This window comes from Eleutherodactylus coqui, chromosome 2, assembly GCF_035609145.1.
Source record: "Eleutherodactylus coqui strain aEleCoq1 chromosome 2, aEleCoq1.hap1, whole genome shotgun sequence".
NCBI lineage: Eukaryota > Metazoa > Chordata > Amphibia > Anura > Eleutherodactylidae > Eleutherodactylus > Eleutherodactylus coqui.
Genome location: NC_089838.1, coordinates 113,985,531 through 114,006,155, shown reverse-complemented (window position 1 = coordinate 114,006,155; position 20,625 = coordinate 113,985,531). Strand labels below are relative to the sequence as shown.

The 20,625-nt window shown below is 42.5% G+C and overlaps 1 protein-coding gene across 2 annotated transcripts in view; it reads left to right on the top strand.

Moving 5' to 3' along the window:
• GFRA3 (GDNF family receptor alpha 3) overlaps positions 1-20,625 on the top strand; it is a 59,596-nt gene that overhangs the window by 34,856 nt on the left and 4,115 nt on the right. Inside the window, exons 2-7 of one of the 2 annotated variants that reach the window (XM_066591377.1) lie at positions 2,845-3,013; positions 5,082-5,156; positions 9,284-9,626; positions 12,575-12,681; positions 14,921-15,055; positions 18,501-18,601. In XM_066591377.1, coding sequence (XP_066447474.1) covers positions 2,953-3,013; positions 5,082-5,156; positions 9,284-9,626; positions 12,575-12,681; positions 14,921-15,055; positions 18,501-18,601 — 822 coding nt within the window. In that variant the 5' untranslated portion in view covers positions 2,845-2,952. Of the gene's footprint in view, positions 1-2,740; positions 3,014-5,081; positions 5,157-9,283; positions 9,627-12,574; positions 12,682-14,920; positions 15,056-18,500; positions 18,602-20,625 lie in introns of both variants that reach the window. The other variant, XM_066591376.1, reaches the window with a different exon arrangement.

Below are 20,625 nucleotides of genomic sequence, written 5' to 3'. Positions count from 1 at the left end.
TTACATGTCAGTAGCTACACATGGAAGATCTGTTGGTGGAAAACATTTTGGCCTGCTTAGAAAGGACAGAAAGCAGACATAATTAAATTATTTTGATGTTATGTATGAAGCTCATCAAGTTCTTCAGTGACCTTCACTGTATATAAGTTCTCCCACATCGACTCCTAACAAACATATCAATTTGGTCAGAGTGATTCAATGAGCTGCTGCAATACACAAGGAGTGAGCAGAGATAAATTGTTGTAGCCAGAGGCGTAACTTGAAGCTCCCGGGCCCCGATGCAAAACTCGTAACAGGGCCCCCAATTATAATGCTTTACTCATAGTACTGGGTTCCCTATATGGAGAAGAGAGGCCTTATGCGCCCCCTAAGGCTCCTGGGCCTGGATGCAACCGCATCCCCTGCATCCTCTATAGTTACGCCCCTGGTTGTAGCTATCATCGATGAAAAGAATAATAGAGTTGGACAAGTTATAGGGCAAAATTGTTTGAAACCGATGATAAGAAAAAATGTAATCTCGAACTACCTACCTGATAGGTGGTACTATGGCTCAACATACCTCTGTTAAGTCGTTGTCTCAGCATTAGCTGGCTCCAAAGAAATATCTGCTCTCTGAATGGAGCTCCTTAATGTCTTGGTTCAGGCAAGAAGTTGGTAACTGGCAATGTTATAGAAAAAAGACTCCTTTATCAATAAGTTTATTGTACCTTACAAAGATCCCAGAACTGGATACAAACACATAGAGCAGATCTACTAAATGTCTGTAGCCAGAATTCAGGTTTAAAATACACAAAAAAACTGGCTACATGCCATGTGCTGCAATTATTATATTATGGACACTTTTTGCACCTTGTGAGACACTTTTCAAAGTGTCTAGAAAATGGTGGCGTGGCTTAAAGGGGTTCTGTCATTAAAAAAAACTTCTGTACTTACCTATTCCTCCCCAGTCTACTTACCGCATCTTCTCCTGTCTCCTGCAGTCCCCCTGGGTCACCTCACTGCAAGCCGGCAAGATCTTCTTTCGGGTAACAAAGCATCTATTCACAGGCAGGTTCACAACCTAGCAGGGAGTGGCGAGCTATTGCAGAGATTGCGCATGTGTGCAATCTTGGCAATAGATCGGCATTCCTTCCTAGGTAGTGAAAGTTAAGTCACTAGTGATGTAGCGTTCACAGCATAGCAGGGAGTGTCAAGCTATTGCAGAGACTGCACATGCGCTCAGTCTCGGCAACACATTGGCACTCCCTGCTAGTCTACATTTCCTGGCAGGAAAAAGAATGCGAGGAATAGATTCATCATAACAAGAAGAGGAACTGGACGGCTTGCGGTGAGGTGATCCGCAGGATTGAAGAAGATCAGCAAGGAGAAGCTGCGGTAAGGAGTCTTAAACCCCTTTAAGTTGAAAATGTCAGCAGATTTATTACTAGCGTCACGTGCAGCCCTAGAAAAAATGTCAGCATTTTTTAGGGGTACATCTGAAACATATTCTTTTATACAAAGGACAGAGTGCCTGGATTCTGCTGAACCTGGTTCATACACAGATGGCTTCTGATTACCAAATTTATTACAGAGCGTGAACCACTATGATATGTTTGGTACATCTTCTGACTGCCTTGTCTAAGTGATGTCAAAGGGAGCATTCCCACAGTGTTTTTCATTATGCTATGGGATTCCTTCTGGAGGTTACATCAGAGATGCCGAAATCAGCATTATAATGGTGTAAATAGGGCACAATTATTCCATGTTAAATACTATGTTGTATTTTTACAATACTGTCTCTTTAAGAGGGGGCAGGAACAGAGCTGAGTGGGGAGGGACCAGAAGTTGAAAAGAGTGTGGTGAGAAGTTAAGCTGTTGAGACGGAGGTGAAAGGGAGTTTCTCCCCATTAGTGCTATGGTGAAGCAGTTACAGTCCTACAGACAGTGTACTTTGGGGAAAGAGTAGCAGGCTGAGCATAGAAAGTCACTACAGCTGAAAGGCTGAAAGTGCACGTTCCTCTGTTCCCTCCTCTTCGAATGTTGCGAACCCGTGCTAACTAGCCTCAAATGAGTTAACTGCCAGTTAACTGGGAAAGGACTTTGATAACCATTTACACAGATTCTTGAACTCTATTCAGAGATTGGGCTACCTTGGATACTGGGTTAGAAGTTGTATTTCTTCTAGTTCTACAGTTAAGAAACCTGTTATTTCTTTGGGCAGTGACAACTTCCATCAATTATGTGAGCTACCCCTGGAGTTATCGGGCCACAGTTGCCAGTTGTGCCTACTGCAAGATCTGACCCTCGCCAGAACCGGTATGGCCAGAACTGGATCATGAGACTCTTATGTCCCAACTGCCCATGCATGACGAAAAGGGAACCATGACCTTGTTCGTGGAGCTAGGCTTGGCACTCCCTGCGATGAAATCAGGTTAGCTCTATACCTGCCAGATTGATCTCCTGCAAAAGCAGGAAAACCTCAAACCGACTGCTTGTGGTCCCTTTCAACGGAACCCCCTGAACGAAAAGAAACAGAACCATTGATTGTCCATTTTAGAGTCCATTTCTGTTATACTTGGAGTATAGAATAACATAGCTTTGTATCTGCATAGGAGCTGCTGCATATACAAAACTATTTTTCTAATTAAGATTATTATTATCAAAGTTGCACTGGAACAATAGAAAAAAATTGGTTACAAGTGTGGACTTAGCTTTAAAGGGTTGAACATCATATGATCTTATATGTTCTTTGTTTCTTCAGCTTTCACTTTGTCAAGTAATTCTATGAAACCGAATGACTGCATATCAGCAGAGCAGCAGTGTAAGAATGATTCTCGGTGCAATAACACTTACCTTGTGTTGAAGGGCTGCTCTTCAGGAGACAGAGCGCACCTTTTAACTGAACCAGAATGTCTAAACGCAGCTGAGCTAATATCTAAGTCTCCTATCCGCTCTTGCACATGTAATCATCATATGAAGAATGAAGAACTTTGTTTGAACATTTATTGGACCGTGCATCCTTTCCATATATCTGGTGAGCACTTTACATAGCTTTCCATATCATGTGAATGCATAACACATAATAAGTGGCCAGTTACAGGTTGCGCTCAAGGAACTTGGATGCAACTTGCATTGGGCAGTATATGTGCTATTCTCAACTATGAAAAAGGACAACAGTAGGACCTGCAGCGATTCCCTCCCCCCCCCCCCCCCCATTGGTCCGTGTAAAAGAATATACATCTGAATAGCCTAATTGACTATAATGGGCCAATGCTCTATCGGTGGAATATACAGACAGCACACAGACTATATACGTGTGCTAAATAGGCCCTAACTCATAGAACAGATTTCTTATGATCGCTGCCATACCAAAAGCTTTCCACAGATAATATTGTAGTGATATTTTTTATTCATTGTAATTAAATCTTCAGTCCTTGGGATGTTCTCTAATCATATATAACTTAACCTTCATGTTAGTTCACAATTTTACTTAGGCACCAAATTATATTACGAGGTGCAACAATGACATATTTTTAGGTGGGCGCAATATTTGAGGGCTTCTTCAGAAGTCTGTGAATATGGCAGCAAGTATTTAATTCCCCTACAGCACCACCACAGGAGAAAATATTAAAGAGTTACATTAAAGGAGTATTCCCATCTGAGACTGTCATGGCATATTCGTACTATATGCTATGACAGTCTGGTAGATGCAAATCCCACTTCTGGGACCTGCACCTATCTCTAGTTCGGGCACCCATTTACCCCAGCCCAACTGAATGTGGCGGTCAGGACTTGGACTTTAAGGGTAACTCCCATATAAGTCAGACTGTTTCTACAGCTGCCAAGTTATGGAAACTACCTAGCTCACTGTGCTTCTCCGTTCTGTAACTCTCCTTGACTTCTATGGAAGTTATGGAAACAGGGTAGTAAAACCTGCTTGGCTGTTTCCATGAGTCCCGACCACCTTCAGCCACCACATATCCTGTGGATATGCTCTGAAAGTCTCGGACAGCAACACAAATTAAAAAAATAATCAGTTGACTGTCCATGCTCTATTTGGGTATTTGAAAATGGATTTTCCAAACTAGACAATGCTTTTCATTTAAATTCCTCAATGAACTTTAAGCCATTATATGAAGAACTAGTGACGCCATTTTTATTGGTGGCACATGTCAATCTGGCTTTAGAGATTGTATGCTGTGTGCGAGTTTAGACCCTTACTGGGTCTCCATAGGACAAACTTTGGAGAAGTACATAGCCTCGCCACAGACTTGTTTGACACAATTAAAACATGAATCTTAATTGCATATAACGTGGGTTTTAAAAACAAGTCATTGTTTCTAATGATATTTCGGACATAGAGTCGTATTAATATTATTTACAGCTGTTCTATTGCCCAGGGATGATACTATACTTCTCCAAAGTTTGTCATTGAGTGAAGAACAAGACCGCAATTGCAGTCATTCAAATCCACTATTTAAATAAAGAGGTGCGGCTCCACTCGCGATCAGCAGATTGAATGTGATATCTCATATTGAAAAACGCACCAATATCACATGTGATTGCACTGAAAGGGATATTTTCTGCAGGTGGAGGAGAGGAGTTTTCTCCTAACGGATATCATTTTGAGAGCGCCCACCCACTGGCGTTTGCGATTTTCGTGCGTAAAAAACGCCGCGTTTTTGCGGCGTTTTTCGTGGCGTTTTTTGCCGCGTTTTCGCAGCTTTTCCATTAATTTCCATTGACTTTCATGGGTGCATTAGGAGAAAAATAAGGACACATATGCAACTGACAGTTCCTATGTTAAAAATCGCAACGCAACGCAAAAAAAACCGCCAGTGGACAGGAGTACATTCAATTCTAATTGCTCTTGAGAAAAAACGCAAAACGCAAAGAAAAAAAAATCACCAGTGGGTGGGCGCCCTGAGTCTGCTGATCAGGACCTACTTTGAGTGCTGAGGTGTCTAGTTTACTTATTTTGCATTGGAATGTTTTAATATACTCCCTTTTTCCTTTCTTCACTACAAAGTATCACTTTTTTGTACTGGTAATTTAATTTTAGCTTGAAGTCCACTATTAATTGCACTGTTTTCTGCATACAGATTACCTGGCCTCATATGACTCTCCTTATGCCGAGTTAGAACCTAAAAAGGAAACAAAGAAGACTTTCAGTTCTGGTAAATATTACATTTTCCTTAATCTCTCTCTCTCTCTTGCTTTCTTTACTAAAATGTGTAGTAATTAAAATAATATATAATTTGTATGGGTGGAGAGATATTTAAGTGATCATGAAGGATTGGTGAGGCTGAAAGAAAAGAAAAGATTTTAAAGGGAAGGTGTAATCAGCTTTTTGTGTTAAACATATTTTTTAGGAGTTTTTGGTGATTTTTTAACTTTCAGTCACAATCAATATTAAAAAAAAAACAAAAAAACTAAAATCCTGCATTTTTCACTCTGACCGCAGAGACTAAAGTCTGATACTTCCTGCTCTGTAAAGTAAGGACGGGCTCACACATGTGAACCGGATTCCACATGCGGGAGGCCCACAGAGGATTCTGGCTGTAAGCCTAGCCGGTGACCCTGTGTACCTGATTTTCTTGTATTGCAGCTCGCCGTCAGTCATGTGCAGTACAGTTTTAACTTTTTTGTAATGTTTTTATTGCATATGTGCTGCAGATCGGACGGCCACCATTGACTTCAATGGAGGCTGTCCGCACGGAATCCGTAGCAAAATAGAGCGATTTTTTTTTTTCCTCCAATCACGCAATATGCAATTTATGTCCGCGACTGTGAGTGAAAAAGCAATTTCACACGCTTTACAATGATCGCGTTTTACCGTGGATCCTCCATGCGGAATTCACAATTGGAATCCACCTTTGTGAGCCTGACCTAAGCTTTCCAGCAGTCATCTCACTAACATCACAGGCAGGATTACACCGAAAGATAACCCCTATATGTACATAACCACCATTCACAATAGGTACAAGCTGTGACCATCTACTCCTCTCCCTGCCTACGACCTCCTTACAGGTCACAAAGCATGTCTAGAACAGTCTCCCATACAAGTCATTGGGTCCCCTCCTGTCCATTGTGTGAATGGCCCATGAGGCTGCCATAAAGCATATCTTCTAAATGCTGTTAAATGCAGCTCAGGATAGATGGCTGCCATTGTAGTCATGTATAGACAACAGAGTAAAAAATTCAGAATCAGAAAATAAAAACAACAGAAAAATGGAAAATACATCTAATACAGGCTTGGATACCTAGTGTGTGGGAGTTTCCAAGATGGCGCCCGCAGCTCTGGCTCCATATATGCTCTGATAGCTGTGCTGACTCCACACATGATAGTGTTTACATCATATGACACCAGTTGATTGGCTTTCTTCACTTAGCACTGCCCGGAGGGTGGACTCCCCACACACTATATATATTGGGGCTAGTGTGAGACATCATTTATGCCCTGACCTACCATCAAGGCCATGGGCTCTACAATTTTTTTATTTTGACAAGATCTCTAAGAGGCTAATCTAGATGTAGGAGGGTGGTGATTGAAGCCAGCAATAGGCACTTTTAGAATCAATAGGCTAGCATAGGGATCGTCCTAGCAGCCTTAGATAAGCCCTTTTGCTTTTCAAGCTCTCCTCTAGCTAGTTCTTCAGCCAGTACTCAGCACCTATAATTCAGGTACTGCCAACATATTATTGAATCAGTACTGGGCTTACTATACTGCTCCTAACCCACTGCTTCTGTCAGTACTCAGTGCCTTCAAATCAGGTGCTGACAGTACATTATGAAACCAGTACTGGGTCTTGATCATGTTGCTAATAAGGTGATTGAACCTTTTGTAATATCAAAAAGCAGTGTCCTCAGACTGTCATCATCCAATTGTTAGTTAAAGGGGTTGTCCCGCGCCGAAACGTTTTTTTTTTTTTTTTTCAACAGCCCCCCCGTTTGGCGCGAGACAAACCCGATGCAGGGACCTAAAATAAAATCTGCACAGCGCTTACCTGAATCCCCGCGCTCCGGTGACTTCTTACTTACCGGTTGAAGATGGCCGCCGGGATCTTCTCCCTCGGTGGACCGCAGCTCTTCTGTGCGGTCCATTGCCGATTCCAGCCTCCTGATTGGCTGGAATCGGCACGTGACGGGGCGGAGCTACACGGAGCCGGCATCCGGCACGAGCGGCCCCATTGAGAAAAGAAGACCCGGACTGCGCAAGCGCGTCTAATCTGGCGATTAGACGCCCGAAATTAGACAGCTCCATGGAAACGAGGACGCTAGCAACGGAACAGGTAAGTGAAAAATTTCTGATAACTTCTGTATGGCTCATAATTAATGCACGATGTACATTACAAAGTGCATTAATATGGCCATACAGAAGTGTATAGACCCACTTTGTTTCGCGGGACAACCCCTTTAACAACCTATGTCAGTCTTCATAATTGGGCTCTTGCATTTCTTGAAGATCCGCCATATTGGCGGTGAAACGCGACGAACCAGAAGAGCTTTAATTTCATAGTTGGCAGAATGGGATATTAACACCCATCTATCACCGACTAACTGAGTCAATACTATTAGTACCATCCTCATTGTCCAATTCTCCATCAAAACCCAATACACAGGGTCATTCTCTTATGACCTGACTTGAGAGTATTCCTCTCCTGTATTTAGGTCTGAGTTCTGTGTTATGTCTGGTCTGTTACTGGGGTTTTGAGGCCCATATATATGTCCATGGGCTTCATGCCGCAGTTGTCTAGCCCCAGTGTGAGTGTTTTTAACGATTATCCAATAAAAATTATCTACGAGATTTCCAGGATAATAATCTCCAGGAGAACAAACACATATTTGTGATTTGCGTTTTGGAACACCATTTTGAAACACGTTCAACAGTGTTTTTAATGCACCCCATCATTGCAATGGGTGATGTGTTAAAAAGAGCTCCAACGCACTAAAATGGAGCAGACAGCATTTGTTTAGCGCAACATTTCTAACGCCACGCTAAAACATTCATCTGAGAAGCCCTGTTGAAATTAATGGAGGCCTATGGAGGTTAATGGCAGGTATTAAAATAGGAAAACCAGTGATACTTATCTGTTCTTACCATGTTTCCCCAAATATAAGACATCTCCTGAAAATAAGACCTAGTAGATGTTTTGCTGAAGTACTAAATATAAGGCATCCCCCAAAAGTAAGACCTAGCTCTGTCCCTGCTGTGCGAGTCTGTTGTGATGAGCTCCCCCTGGTGGCCGGAAGGTGCAATATCGTCACTGCTGTACAAGTGGTCCAGGAACTACTGTGGGTGATCGTTACAGTCTTCAGGCAGTGTGTGGAAGCCAGGTACGTTACAGCCCTTATTTCTTGTGGCCCTCCCTGTGTGTGTCAGTCAGGCAAGACAAGAAGTACTCATTTAAGGACTATGCTATTGCTAGACATGAGAGATTTGGGCCAATGATTCTGAAGCAAATGAAGTCACAGGAAATTCACCAAGAAATGCAGGGTTTGGATTGCTATGATGATGTTCCAGAAGATGATGACATGACTGTCATTGAATAAATCTTGCTTTGTGTTCATAAATATCGGGATCGGTAAATGTACCATAGATTGTGAAATAATGGAAATAATGGTAGTAACAAGAAATTCTTGATGGGATTCACAGTTTATCTGGTTATGCTGGTTTGTAATGACAACCGCTGTACAATATATAATAAATGTTCATTTTTTTGTTCAACAATAAATGTGAATTCTTCATTGAAAAATAAGACATCCCCTGAAAATAAGACCTAGCGCATCTTTGGGAGCAAAAATTAATATAAGACGCTGTCTTATTTTCGGGGAAACAAGGTAGCTTTGGCTCTCAGTATTTCTTTTGGCATAGATCTTACCTATCCGCTGTAGCCAACCAGAGGCCGCAGCCATCCAATACTACTCTCCTGGCATATCCGCTCACAGTATCTAAGAATCGCACCTGGGCACTGAGGCCTCTGATTGGCTGCAGCGATCAAATGTTAGCTATTCCAGAAAGGCCGCTAGGCTGCAACTCTGGGTTGCCAGGGTTGAGGATGGGTAAATACTGCTGGATTTATTATTTTAACACCTGTCATTAAATATAATCTGAAAACCAGACAACCCCTTTAAAGTTGTAAGGAAAGATGGTGTACGCTTCACTCACCTCCATGATATATGTGCCCAACTCTTATATTAAAAATAATGCAGATTGTAGAAGAGTTGCCAATAAAATACTTACTGCTAATGGCAGATTCTATTTCCCTGACTAATTAAGAATTCTTCTCATATTTCATTCCAGAGCCTCACTCCCACAATGCTGCATTTGATGCTTGTTTAAATGCAACAAATACTTGCGGTTTAAATAAAAAGTGTTCTCAGTTGAGGAACGATTATGTTTTATACTGTAGCTCCACAAATTTTCAAGTTTCCTGCGATCAACAGAAGTGTCGCGGTCACCTCAGGAACTTTATTAAAAAAATCCCTATGGAACTTACAAAGAACCTCCTAATTTGCCCATGCAGTCATACATTCTGTGGAGAACGCCGACGCCAGAATATAGTACCCAAGTGCTCCTTTGAGGAAAACAACAAAAAAAACTGCTTGCAGCTTCGCGACTCTTGCATGACCAACAACTTGTGCAGGTGAGTACTTTTTGTCTCATCATTAAATCTCTCGGAATATGTAGCATGTATTAAAATAACGCTACATAAGGCCATGTTTTGCTAAAATCCAGTCCATACGTAATTGGAAGTAATGTGGAGACCTACAGGAGACAGGGCTGCCCGCAGTAGTGTCCAGGCTCATCACCTCCATAACAGACAAGTGGTTAGGGTGCCATAGGCTTCTCTTCCCACATTCGCTATCTGGGTACTAATCAGGGGCACTCCTACCATGAAGTGATCTGAGCCTGCCAACTCAGGCATCAGTCCGCAGGTCCTATGGTTGCCACCCAGTCAGTAATTAAGGCCAATATTTATTAACTCCTTCCCGCTCCTGGACGTACCTGGTACGTCATGGCAGCCTGGTACTTCCCGCAACATGACGTACCTGGTACGTCCTGGAGATAGCACGGGATCACATGTGATCCCGCGCTATCCCGCAGCGGGAGCCGGCTGTCAGTCACAGCCGGCGTCCCGCTCCAACAGCGGGGGGACATCGGAGATGCGCCCGCCGCTGTTAACCCCTTCCCTGCCGCGATCTAAGTAGATCGCGGCAGGGAAAGAGTTCACAGAGGGATCGCGATCCCTGTGTGTCTCCGGCCGGAACTCGCGATGTTATCGCGAGAGCCCGGCCTGTCACCATGGCAACAGGACGCCAGACACTGGCGTCCTGTATTGCCTGTGCCTATAATCGCTGTACAAGCGATAAGGCATGGCAGAGCAGTAGCTCTGCCATGCCTTATGACAGCGATCATAGGCACAGTGATGTAAGTCCCTCAGAGGGACTCAAATAGTATAAAAAAAAAGAAAAGAAAAGTGAAAAAAAAGAAAAATGTAAAAAAAAAAAATGTAAAAAACCCCTTTTTTATGCTTTTTCTAATATTAGCATAAAAAAAGGGAAAAAAAACTAAAACCCCACATATTGGGTATTGACGCGTCCGTAACGACATGTACAAAAAGTTGAACACGCTTTTTATTTTGTACGACAAAAACGTAAAAAAAAACGCTAAAAAACAGAGGCAAAATGCTAATTTTTAGCATTTTGCCTCACAAAAAATGCAATAAAAGTGATCAAAAAAGCCGTACATTTCCCAAAATGGTACCAATAAAAACTACAGCTCGTCTCGCAAAAAATAAGCCCTTAAAGAGCTCCGTACATAGAAAAATAAAAAAGTTACAGGACTTTGAATGCAGCTATAGAGAAAAAAAAAAGATTTCCAAAAAAAGGGGGTTTTATTGCAAAAAAGTGTAAAAACCTAAAAAAAATATAACAATTTTGGTATCGTTGTAACCGTACCGACCCGCAGAAAAAATTTAGTGTGTCATTTATGCTGCATGATTAACGCTGTAAAAAAAAAAAAAAAATCTATGGCAGAATTGATGCGTTTTCTCTCCCTGTTATCATTAAAAAATAAAAATAAAAAATTTACGATATTGTCTATATACCCAAAAGTGGCACCGATAAAAACTACAGATCGCCACGCAAAAAACAAGCCCTTACACGGCCGCGTCCACGGAAAAATAAAAAAGTTATGGCTTTTGAAAAATGGAGATGGAAAAATACCAAAAAATCGCTTGGTCCTCAACGCCAAAATAGGCCATGTCATTAAGGGGTTAATGGCTGGTAAAAGGTAATTGCCAGCTGCAGCTGCAACAAGCATTTAACTTGCTCCATTGCTCCCATCCAGACCAGCGGCCGCCACAACTACTGTAACCAGTTCATGACCCCTGATCTCTCCCACTGGTGTCTGCAATCCTGCACGCAGACACAACCCTGTATGCAGCACAGACACTGGGGAAGAGGTCAGTGGTCAGTCTGATTACAGCAGTGGTGGTTTTCGCTGATAGAAGCAACGGAGGAAGTGAGTTAAATGCTTATCGAGTTGCTGCCCAGTTGGAGGTAAACTATAGGAATCACTATTAATACAGGGGGTTAATAAGGGGTCACTATTACTAATGGGACCACTATAGGAGACACTATTACTGCTGGGGCCACTGTGTGGGGCACTATTAACACTGGGGCCACTATGTGGGTCACTTTTACTACTTGGACCACTATGGGGGTCATTATTACTACTGAGACCACTATGGGGGTCACTATTACTATTAAGACCACTATGGGGTTTATTAGTATTACTAGGGCCACTATTGGAGTCGTTATTACTACTGGAGCCCATAACGGGGGTCACAAGGCCCATAATGGGGTTATTCTTATTACTGGGAGGGCACTTACTATTGGGGTCACTACTGGGGACACTGTTACTCTGACTTCAGCCAAGTCTCAATGGCTCAAATGCGTGTTCCATGTGTTATGTATTGGCACTTTAAATGCTTGTACAATTTGTGGGTTGGGGGGGGGGGGCAGTTCACACTTTGTCTCAGACAGCATAAAGGCTTGGGGAATCCCTGGACACAATTGTTTACACATGATGACACGACTCTTGAGAGATTATGTCATCATTTTCCCACGGTGGTCATGGATCTGTGCGATCCCTACTGCATATTTGATGGATCCCTGAAATATGAGGAATGATTTCCATTTTATTCCATTCTATTATGGTTTAGTTTTTTTAAATAGCGCTGCAGACTGCGTTATTTGTTCTGTTTAAAAAAGGGAAGTATAATGTCAAACAGAAACTATTCCATTTTTTTTAAACCAATGGAAATCAATGAGGGAAGGGGGGGAAACAAAAACATTTATTTCCACTTGAATCCCATTTTACTGCCCCGAAAACAGAATAGCCAGACTCAAATGGAAAGGCAGATGTGAACCAGCCCTTATGCATCTTTGGTTGGCATTTATGATGTATCAGTTCAAAATAAAATTGCTGCTGATATGAGTCCCAGGTGATTTGACATTTCAATGGAGGAAGTATTTTTGGTGGAATCAGTTTCCTCGAAAATTGTAACTATAACTTTCTGTCTTTCAGATCTCGCTTTTTGGATTACCGAAAACAGTGCTTCCTTTTTGGCGAAAACTTACTATGTTCTCCATTACAGTATGATAAATGCATAAAGTCATACATCAGGATGATTGGTGAGCAAAGTCATTTTAATCATTAGGCTAACTAGGCATGTGCCTAGGACCCAGAAGCAGGGAGGGCTCAGGAAGGTGTAAAAAAAATATGAAGACTAATACTGTTTTACAAAATTTTAATACAAAACATTAAAACCTTGGGAAATTCAGAGTGTTAGACAAAATCTGGTCACATGAACAGCGATTTTTTTCATATTAATATTTTGCCCCTTACCATGTGGAAGTATCATGCATGCGCAGACTGCTGAGTTGTGCTGTGTGCGCATGCGCAGGAAAGTTGTATCAAATAGTCACAATAAATCAATTCAGTAAGCAAAGAGTTAAAGGGTACTTGCAGTGTTAGATGACTTCAGAAAAAGCTGCTATGTGTATGTACATGAAGAATAACACTATTTCTGGCCATTATGTAACCTGTATCCTGCATTTATTACCAGTCCCGCCCCCTTCCTGCAAGCTGTATCTGTACATTCCTTGTGAGCTGGTGGGAGAAGCCTGCTGTTATACTGTTATCTATGGACTGCACATGGAGAAAAGAGGATTTCTTCTATAACTCTCTATAGTACATACATAGACCTAAATAACTGTCACGGCAGATGTGGAAATTCTATGTCTCAAAGCCAATTAGGTTTAGAGATATACCCTGGAGCTACTATTGGAGTCCCCTGGTTTTCACCCTCTAACCACAAACCACATCAATTGAGATCTGGTCTTTGCTGCAGGGAACCCCAGAAGTAGTCTCAGTTACGAGGCAGCTGACGCAACTTGCTCAGGTCTAGCGTAACGTGGTACCGGATGGTGTAGACAGAGATCAGGTCATGTAACAGAGTTAAGATCAGGAAGACGAAATTGTTCTGTAACTGAGCTGAGCAGATATTCAGTGAGAGCCTGATACATAAGCTTTGGGACATTGGTTGCCGCCATTTAGCCCCAGGTCCCATAGCAGTCACTACATTGGTGGCACATCACTGGACCTGATATTTACTTATAAGTATTGCGTGTATTTGGTTTGGAGGGACCTAAATGTATATTTATGCCTACGGACTGGCACTTTACTAAAGGCCTACTTAGACCCAACGATTCTCACTCAAAGCTGTCTTTTGAGCGAGAATCGTTGGGTCTAACTATATGGACATCGTGCAGTTTTAGTTAACGAGTAGGGATAAGCGAGTATACTCGCTAAAGCACTACTCGCTCGAGTAATGTTCTTTAGTCGAGTATCTCCCTGCTCGTCCCTGAAGATTCGGGGGCCGGCGCGGGGCGAGGAGCTGCGGGGGAGAGCGGGTACAAACGGAGGGGAGATCTCTCTCTCCCTCTCTCCCGCCCGCTCTCCCCTGCTCCCCGCCGCAACTCACCTGTCAGCTGCGGCGGCTCCCGAATCTTCAGGGACGAGCAGGGAGATACTCGGCTAAAGCACATTACTCGAGCGAGTAGTGCTTTAGCGAGAATACTCGCTCATCCCTATTAACGAGTCGTTCATCGTTGTCTTTCAGCAAGCTAAAAGAGAATGATGAGCCTTATCAGTGCCACGCGCTATTGTTTCAGCTGGTATCCTGCTCGGAGAACACAGCCGAAGTATGAAGAAGACAGTGCTCCAGCTGTGTTCTGCATACCCCACTTAGAGTGCTCAGCTGTATACCAGCTGAGCGCTCCGAGAAGACAACAGCTGTATACAGAAGATAAGCGGCCCCACTTGTCTTCTGCATATAGCGTGAGTCTTCATTTACACACTTATGCAAAGTGAACGCTCAAAACTGTCACTCAAACTGCCGTTTGAGCGAATTTTGACGATCATTTTGCCGTGTAAATGCACACAATGATTATCACTCAAAAGATGTCTTTTGAGTGACTTTTGAGCGAGAATCGTTAGGTCTAAATGGGCTTCAACCCGACCCTGTTGGTGAGAACTAAATATTGGAGCACTTCTGAGCTTATGGAATATTAAAAAGACATGCTATAAAATGGTGTCTGACCTCTGGGACCCCACCGATCTGAGAAGAAGACGTCGCAGTTTTCAGAAGAGAAGATAAGATATCATGAAGTTGAGCATTGAAGAGAATGTTATAAACTACAGTGGATTTAACATGAATAAATGTCAGATGTTTTGTAAGTGAATTGATGTGGCTCAAATGTAGTTGTCAATCTAGGCAGCGCTTCTGTTATTCTCCACTTATTCAATAGCAGCACCCCTGTCTATTCCCATATATGAAATTATGTTTGTATTTTATTATCCTTCCCACAGGTACTGAAATCACCCCAAACTTCATTAGTAACTCAAGCACAGATATATCACTGTGGTGCACATGTGAAGGTAGTGGTAATGAGCTGGGAGAGTGTGATACCTTCCTCGGGCTGTTTACTTCCAACAGGTGTTTCCGTAAGTGTAAATCCCAAAAATGATTTACAATCCCTGGCTGCAGTGCATTGTCTTATTATATGTCTCTCCTTAACTATTTATGTGCCATCATAAAGCTTTGCTGGTAATATTCCTGACCTTTGCATGTGTTACATGCATCTGACTGGCATTTAATGGGTTGTGTAATGTTTTGCTCAATTACTGTCTCTGCGACATGAGCTTATGAGCAAGCACAGTGAGCTAGATGATCAACTGCATCTAAGCTGTAGGTCATATACATATATAGTGGGTATAGCAAGGACTGAGCAATCCCTGACCTTTATCCATGGTGGGAGCAGGCCCTCCGGACTCACTGAGCATAAAATATTCTTAAAAGTTTCCTGCCATAACCTTTCCTTTTAGTGTGTCGTATGTACTGTGGGCATGCAATCCTTAGTATTTGATCTGAGCTGCAAATAAAAGGGTTGTCTAGTTATCCACAAACCCTGCTTCTGTAGAGCCGCCTGTATTAAAATTATAAAGTGAATTATACTTAACGCTCCGTGGGCGCTGGGATCCAGTGCTGCAGCCTAGCTTCGGTCCCAGAACTTGTTGTGAAAGATGATGTCACAGGAAATCAGGTGACCAATGCAGCCAATAAGAGGCTGCTGACATCCTAAGTGCTACGATGCCAGGAGTTCTGGAACGTGATGCTGCAGCTTCTGATTGGTTGCAGTGGTCACCTAATTTCCTGTGACATCATCTGCCACAACAAACACTGGAATTACAGCGGAATAAGCGGACAACCCCTTTAAGCAATAGGACTGCATAGCTATGAGAACTTTTTATGATTACCACAGTTGTCATTTCCCTTACCCCACATAATACTGAAGAGGAGCAGACTCGTCCTTGCTTAGGAATAAGACTGTCTCACTGCACCATGAATAGTGCATTTTGAACATTTTCCTTAAAGCTTCTACGCTTGTTTAACTCAGGCCTGCATGTTTATGGTGGAGAGAGCTGTTTGGCTGCTAACTATTGTGCATATGACCGGACTTTGGCCATGTTAATACAGCTGATATTATTGCGCATGTTCTGTTTGTGTCAGGCACGGACAGAACTCGCACAGAAAAGGAACCCACCCCGTGGTCTGAGATTAAAAAACACTGCATGCCCTATTTTCAAGTAAATCTTGTTATTTGTGGGACGTCCTCTAGTTTCTATTGGTACCATTTTGGAGTACATATGTATTTTTGATCACTTTTTATTACATTTTAACTTGGAGACAGGGTTCCAAAAAAAGCGCAATTCTGCCTTTTTTTTAATTTCTCATGAAGTTCCCCATGTGGGTAATTAATGCATTACTTTGATGGATTAGACCAATATGGATGCAGCAATTCTAAATATGTTTTTGTTTTTTTCAATTTAAATTTTATAAGAAATATGGGAATATGTATAACAGCCGGGCGCTCGGAGTGAAGAAAAGCTGGATGCAGAACACAAGCGGGGCCACCTCACTTGTCTTCTGCATCCTCCGCTGGCAGCACAAGGGGATCGCTCATCTTGACTGATCATCTTGCGCTGTAAATGACAACAATTATCGCTTGAGCGACATCTTTTGAGCGATTATCGTGGTGTCTAAATGGGCCTTTACTGTAAGACTGTGTAACTATTCTTTAACATATTGTTAGATAACCTGAGGCACCATATCACACAGTGTCCTCATCCATTAATTGTACAACAAAATAACAATAAACACAAAACACAATGTATTTAAAAAAAGTTTTCAATGTAATTCTAACAGATTTCCTGGTTGAAATACATTTTTTGAATATATTTTATTCAGGTTTTTTAAAATGCTTACTTATTTTGTTTTACTGGCCTTATATCTGACAATATTTTCCAGTTGTCAGTGTGTCTATGTCTAGTTTTAGGTTTTGTGCTGTACTAATCTGTAAAACAGCATGGAGGTTGTCATCGGTGATGAGTGATCTGTGCTTGTATTCGCACAGATAGGTGCTCCCAGACAACCTCTACCACCTCTTTAGCATTGCGTTTCCTATGGGTAGGGCGGTCAGAGCTGTGCCACCACTTGTGAGTAACTGAACAGAGCAGTGTGGTAGTGAGTGTCGGAATTTAGAATCCCAGATGCTAGCAGCGTCCTCCGGGGAAAGTGGAGAGCTGGTCCTTCTGCGTCCAGATCTAGAGGGCCACATAAAATAACATGACAGACAGAATTCAGTCTGCGGGCCTTGAATTTGACACACGTGATTGAGGCCGCTTTCACACAGGCTACAAAATCGTGCAATTTTCTGGCGATGCGACAGCCCTACAAAATGCATGTTTGTGAAATCCATGCTTTTCAATGGTTTCCTTCACATTAGCAATGTTTTCAGTGATACTATGTTGCGAGAAAAAAAATTGCAGCATGCTCCATCTTTCTGCGATGTGCTATTTTTTTTCTCCTATGTTTCCCTATGGAACCTTTTTGTTTATCTCATCGCATCACACGAACTTGCAATTTTCGTGCGATGCAATTTTAACATTAGAAGCTGCTATTGACTTTCACAATTGAAAAAATTGCGCAATTTTACCACGGGCGGCAGCAATGTGAGATTATTCTCAAGAAAAAGCATCGCCGACGCTATAAAATCGCTGGAACAAAGTGGCTATATTGCTGCAATTTTCTCATAGCGATAGCGCTGTCACCCGCATGAAAGAGGCCTTACTTAGGGAGTTACATACATACAGCTAGCTTGAATATTTCTAACAACAATTTTGTATTCTGCTAATAAATGTTCAGCAATGCACTGGTAATGGACTGGGGATGTATGCATTGGTATGATGAAAGGTTTCATCAGCATTATGATCTAAAATAGACACTAACTTCAGTTAATTGATAAAGTTTAGAAGTATATGCTGTGATTGTTCCCAGTGAGAGAAACCAAGTAATCTTGTAGATATGATACCTTTTAATGGCTAACAAAAATACATGATGTAATAGCGAGCTTGCGAACCTCTCGGGTTCTTCTTCAGGCTAAAATAGGATAGAGCCGAAGAGGCATGCATATTTATACATACTTATAACATACATACTTATGACAAGGCACAGATATGGATGTGATTGGTTTGCACTTAAAAGGAATACTGCAACAGAAACAAAGTTTTTAGACTAGACACTGATAAGGGAGACATCCATGTCTGTGCCTTGTCATAAGTATGTATAAATATGCATGCCTCTTCAGATCTATTCCATTTTAGCCTGAAGAAGAACCAGAGAGGTTCGCAAGCTTGCTATTATTACATCATGCATTTTTGTTAGCCCTTAAAAGGTATCATATCTACAAGATTACTTGGTTTCTCTTGATGGAAACAATCACATTTTGCTCTACTGGCTAACACCGTAACAAACCTTTGTTTTGAAGTATATGCTGTAACTCCATAAAGATTTGATAACTTAAAAAGCACATAACTTATTTTTCTACAGAGGAAGCGGTTAACTCAGACTTTACCCAGAGCCTGCCAATGACAGTAAACCCTGATAATGATAGAAATAACAATAAAGAACACATCGCCGAAGAAATACAGGTAAGGCATATTGAGGCATAGTTACTTAGACCGATGGTTGATACACCAGTCTAAGTAAACTATGCACCAACGTTCCCTCCACGTTCCCTCCAGCTTTTCCGTGCGCCAAATGGAAACCTACATTTGTTCCAAGCTGTTGTAGCTTTCTGCTATAATGTAAGACAATTTCTGATGTATGTTATAGTAAATTTGATGGGCCGTGCACAGCCACGCCACCCAATCATGGGCTCTGACCACTTTTTAGGAAGTGGTGGGCCCCGCATAAAACTACAAAAGTTGTAATTTTAGTGCGCGCACCAAAATAACAAGATTGCAACTTTTGTATGGCAGAAAACTGGCGTATGAAAGATGATAGATATGCCTCATAGTCTTTTGTGCTTGAGGGCAAAGAAAAACCATGTAAGTTTATTTCCACGACAGTTCATTAAATGTATTTGACTTTTTTTTAATCCACTTCCTTCTGTTAGTTAGGCAGATCACAAACTAGATTGTGTGTGTGTGTGTGGGTTGCAATAAAATGGCGTATAAAGATACTAAAAGAGTAAATTACGTTCATGGGTGCATTCCCATATTGCTGAATTGCTTCATATTTTGTAACAGATTTTGTTTAGAATCTACAGCAGATTTTATCCTTCTATTGAATACACATTGAACAGGTGAAATTTGCTGCAGATCTACACAAAAATCTGTAGCAAACCAGTGATGTGTAAACACACCCTAAGGGCTCAGTCAGACGAGCGTTTTTTTGCACGCACCTATGTGCGAAAAAAAAAAACGTGTCTATTAGAACCATTGGTTCCCTATGGCACTGGTCAGATGTCCATCTTTTACAGGTGCAAAATATGCGCATCTGCAAAAGATAGGACATCTGTGCCTTTCATGTGCAGCACGAACCTAAGCGGCACAGATAAAGAATCCCCGCAAGGAGTCCCTTCACCACTGAACACTGTCACACAGCATTGTCACAGTGTTCAGTGATGAGGGGACACCCCACGGGGGTTAAAGAATCCCACGGGGGTTAAAGAATCCACTGCCGCAGCTGTCACCAGCTATGGCAGAGGACTGCAATGCTACCACATTGCTTTCAATAGGATCGGCACTGCAGCTGGCTCCTTGAAAGCAATGAGCTGCAGGCAACCCCCACAGTGATTTTCGGGGAAGGGCTTGAAACAGAAGCCCTTTCCTGAAAATAAGCCCAAACTGACAGAAAAAAAAAAAAATACATCACCTAGCGCTCCAGCGCGGCTTCTTTTTGCAGCTCCCCGGCAGTTCTTCTACTGTATTCTGGTAGCCGGGAATTTAAAAATTCCTGCCTCCTGAAAGTACTGCTTTGATTGGCTGAGCACTGTTACCAATCAGAGGCTGCGCTCAGCTGTCATTCAATGGCTAAGCGCAGCCTCTGACTGGTCACAATGCTCAGCCAACCAGAGGCAGTGCTTTCAGGAGGCAGGGACCTCAGTGATGAGGGGCCCTTCCTGGAGCAGCTGCGCATCTACAAGCACAGCTGCTCCAGGGAATGGAGCGTATGCACAGACGTTCGGTCACGCGCATTTTGCTCATCTGTGGAACACTTTTTTTTTGCGCATAAGTATGTATAAAAAAATGCTCGTAGGAGAATCTCTCTCTCTGCAGTGGGGAGAGAGAGAAAGAGAGATGAAGGAAAGCCCCGGGGAACCCCCTTCTCTGTGGGACTTCCCTTGATCTAATCTCCAGGGCTGGGGTGATATCCCTGCTGTGGCCAGCCCAGGGTTCGCCTGCAGGGGAGAACAAGGGAATCCCCAAGAGCAGGGAGAGAGAGGGGCGGGGCTACAGGGGTTCACCAAGAGCAGTGGCAAAGGGACGGGGCTAGAGAGAGGGGCGGGACCTAAAGGGGTTCTCCCAGGATTTTCCCCATAGCAAGAAGAGAGGGGGCGGGGCTAGAGAGTGGGTCCCTGTAGCCTTATTTCCTCTCTCCCTGCTCTTGAGAATTCCCTCATTCTCCCCTGCAGGGGAATTCTTTCTCTCCCCACTGCTGGTGAATCCCT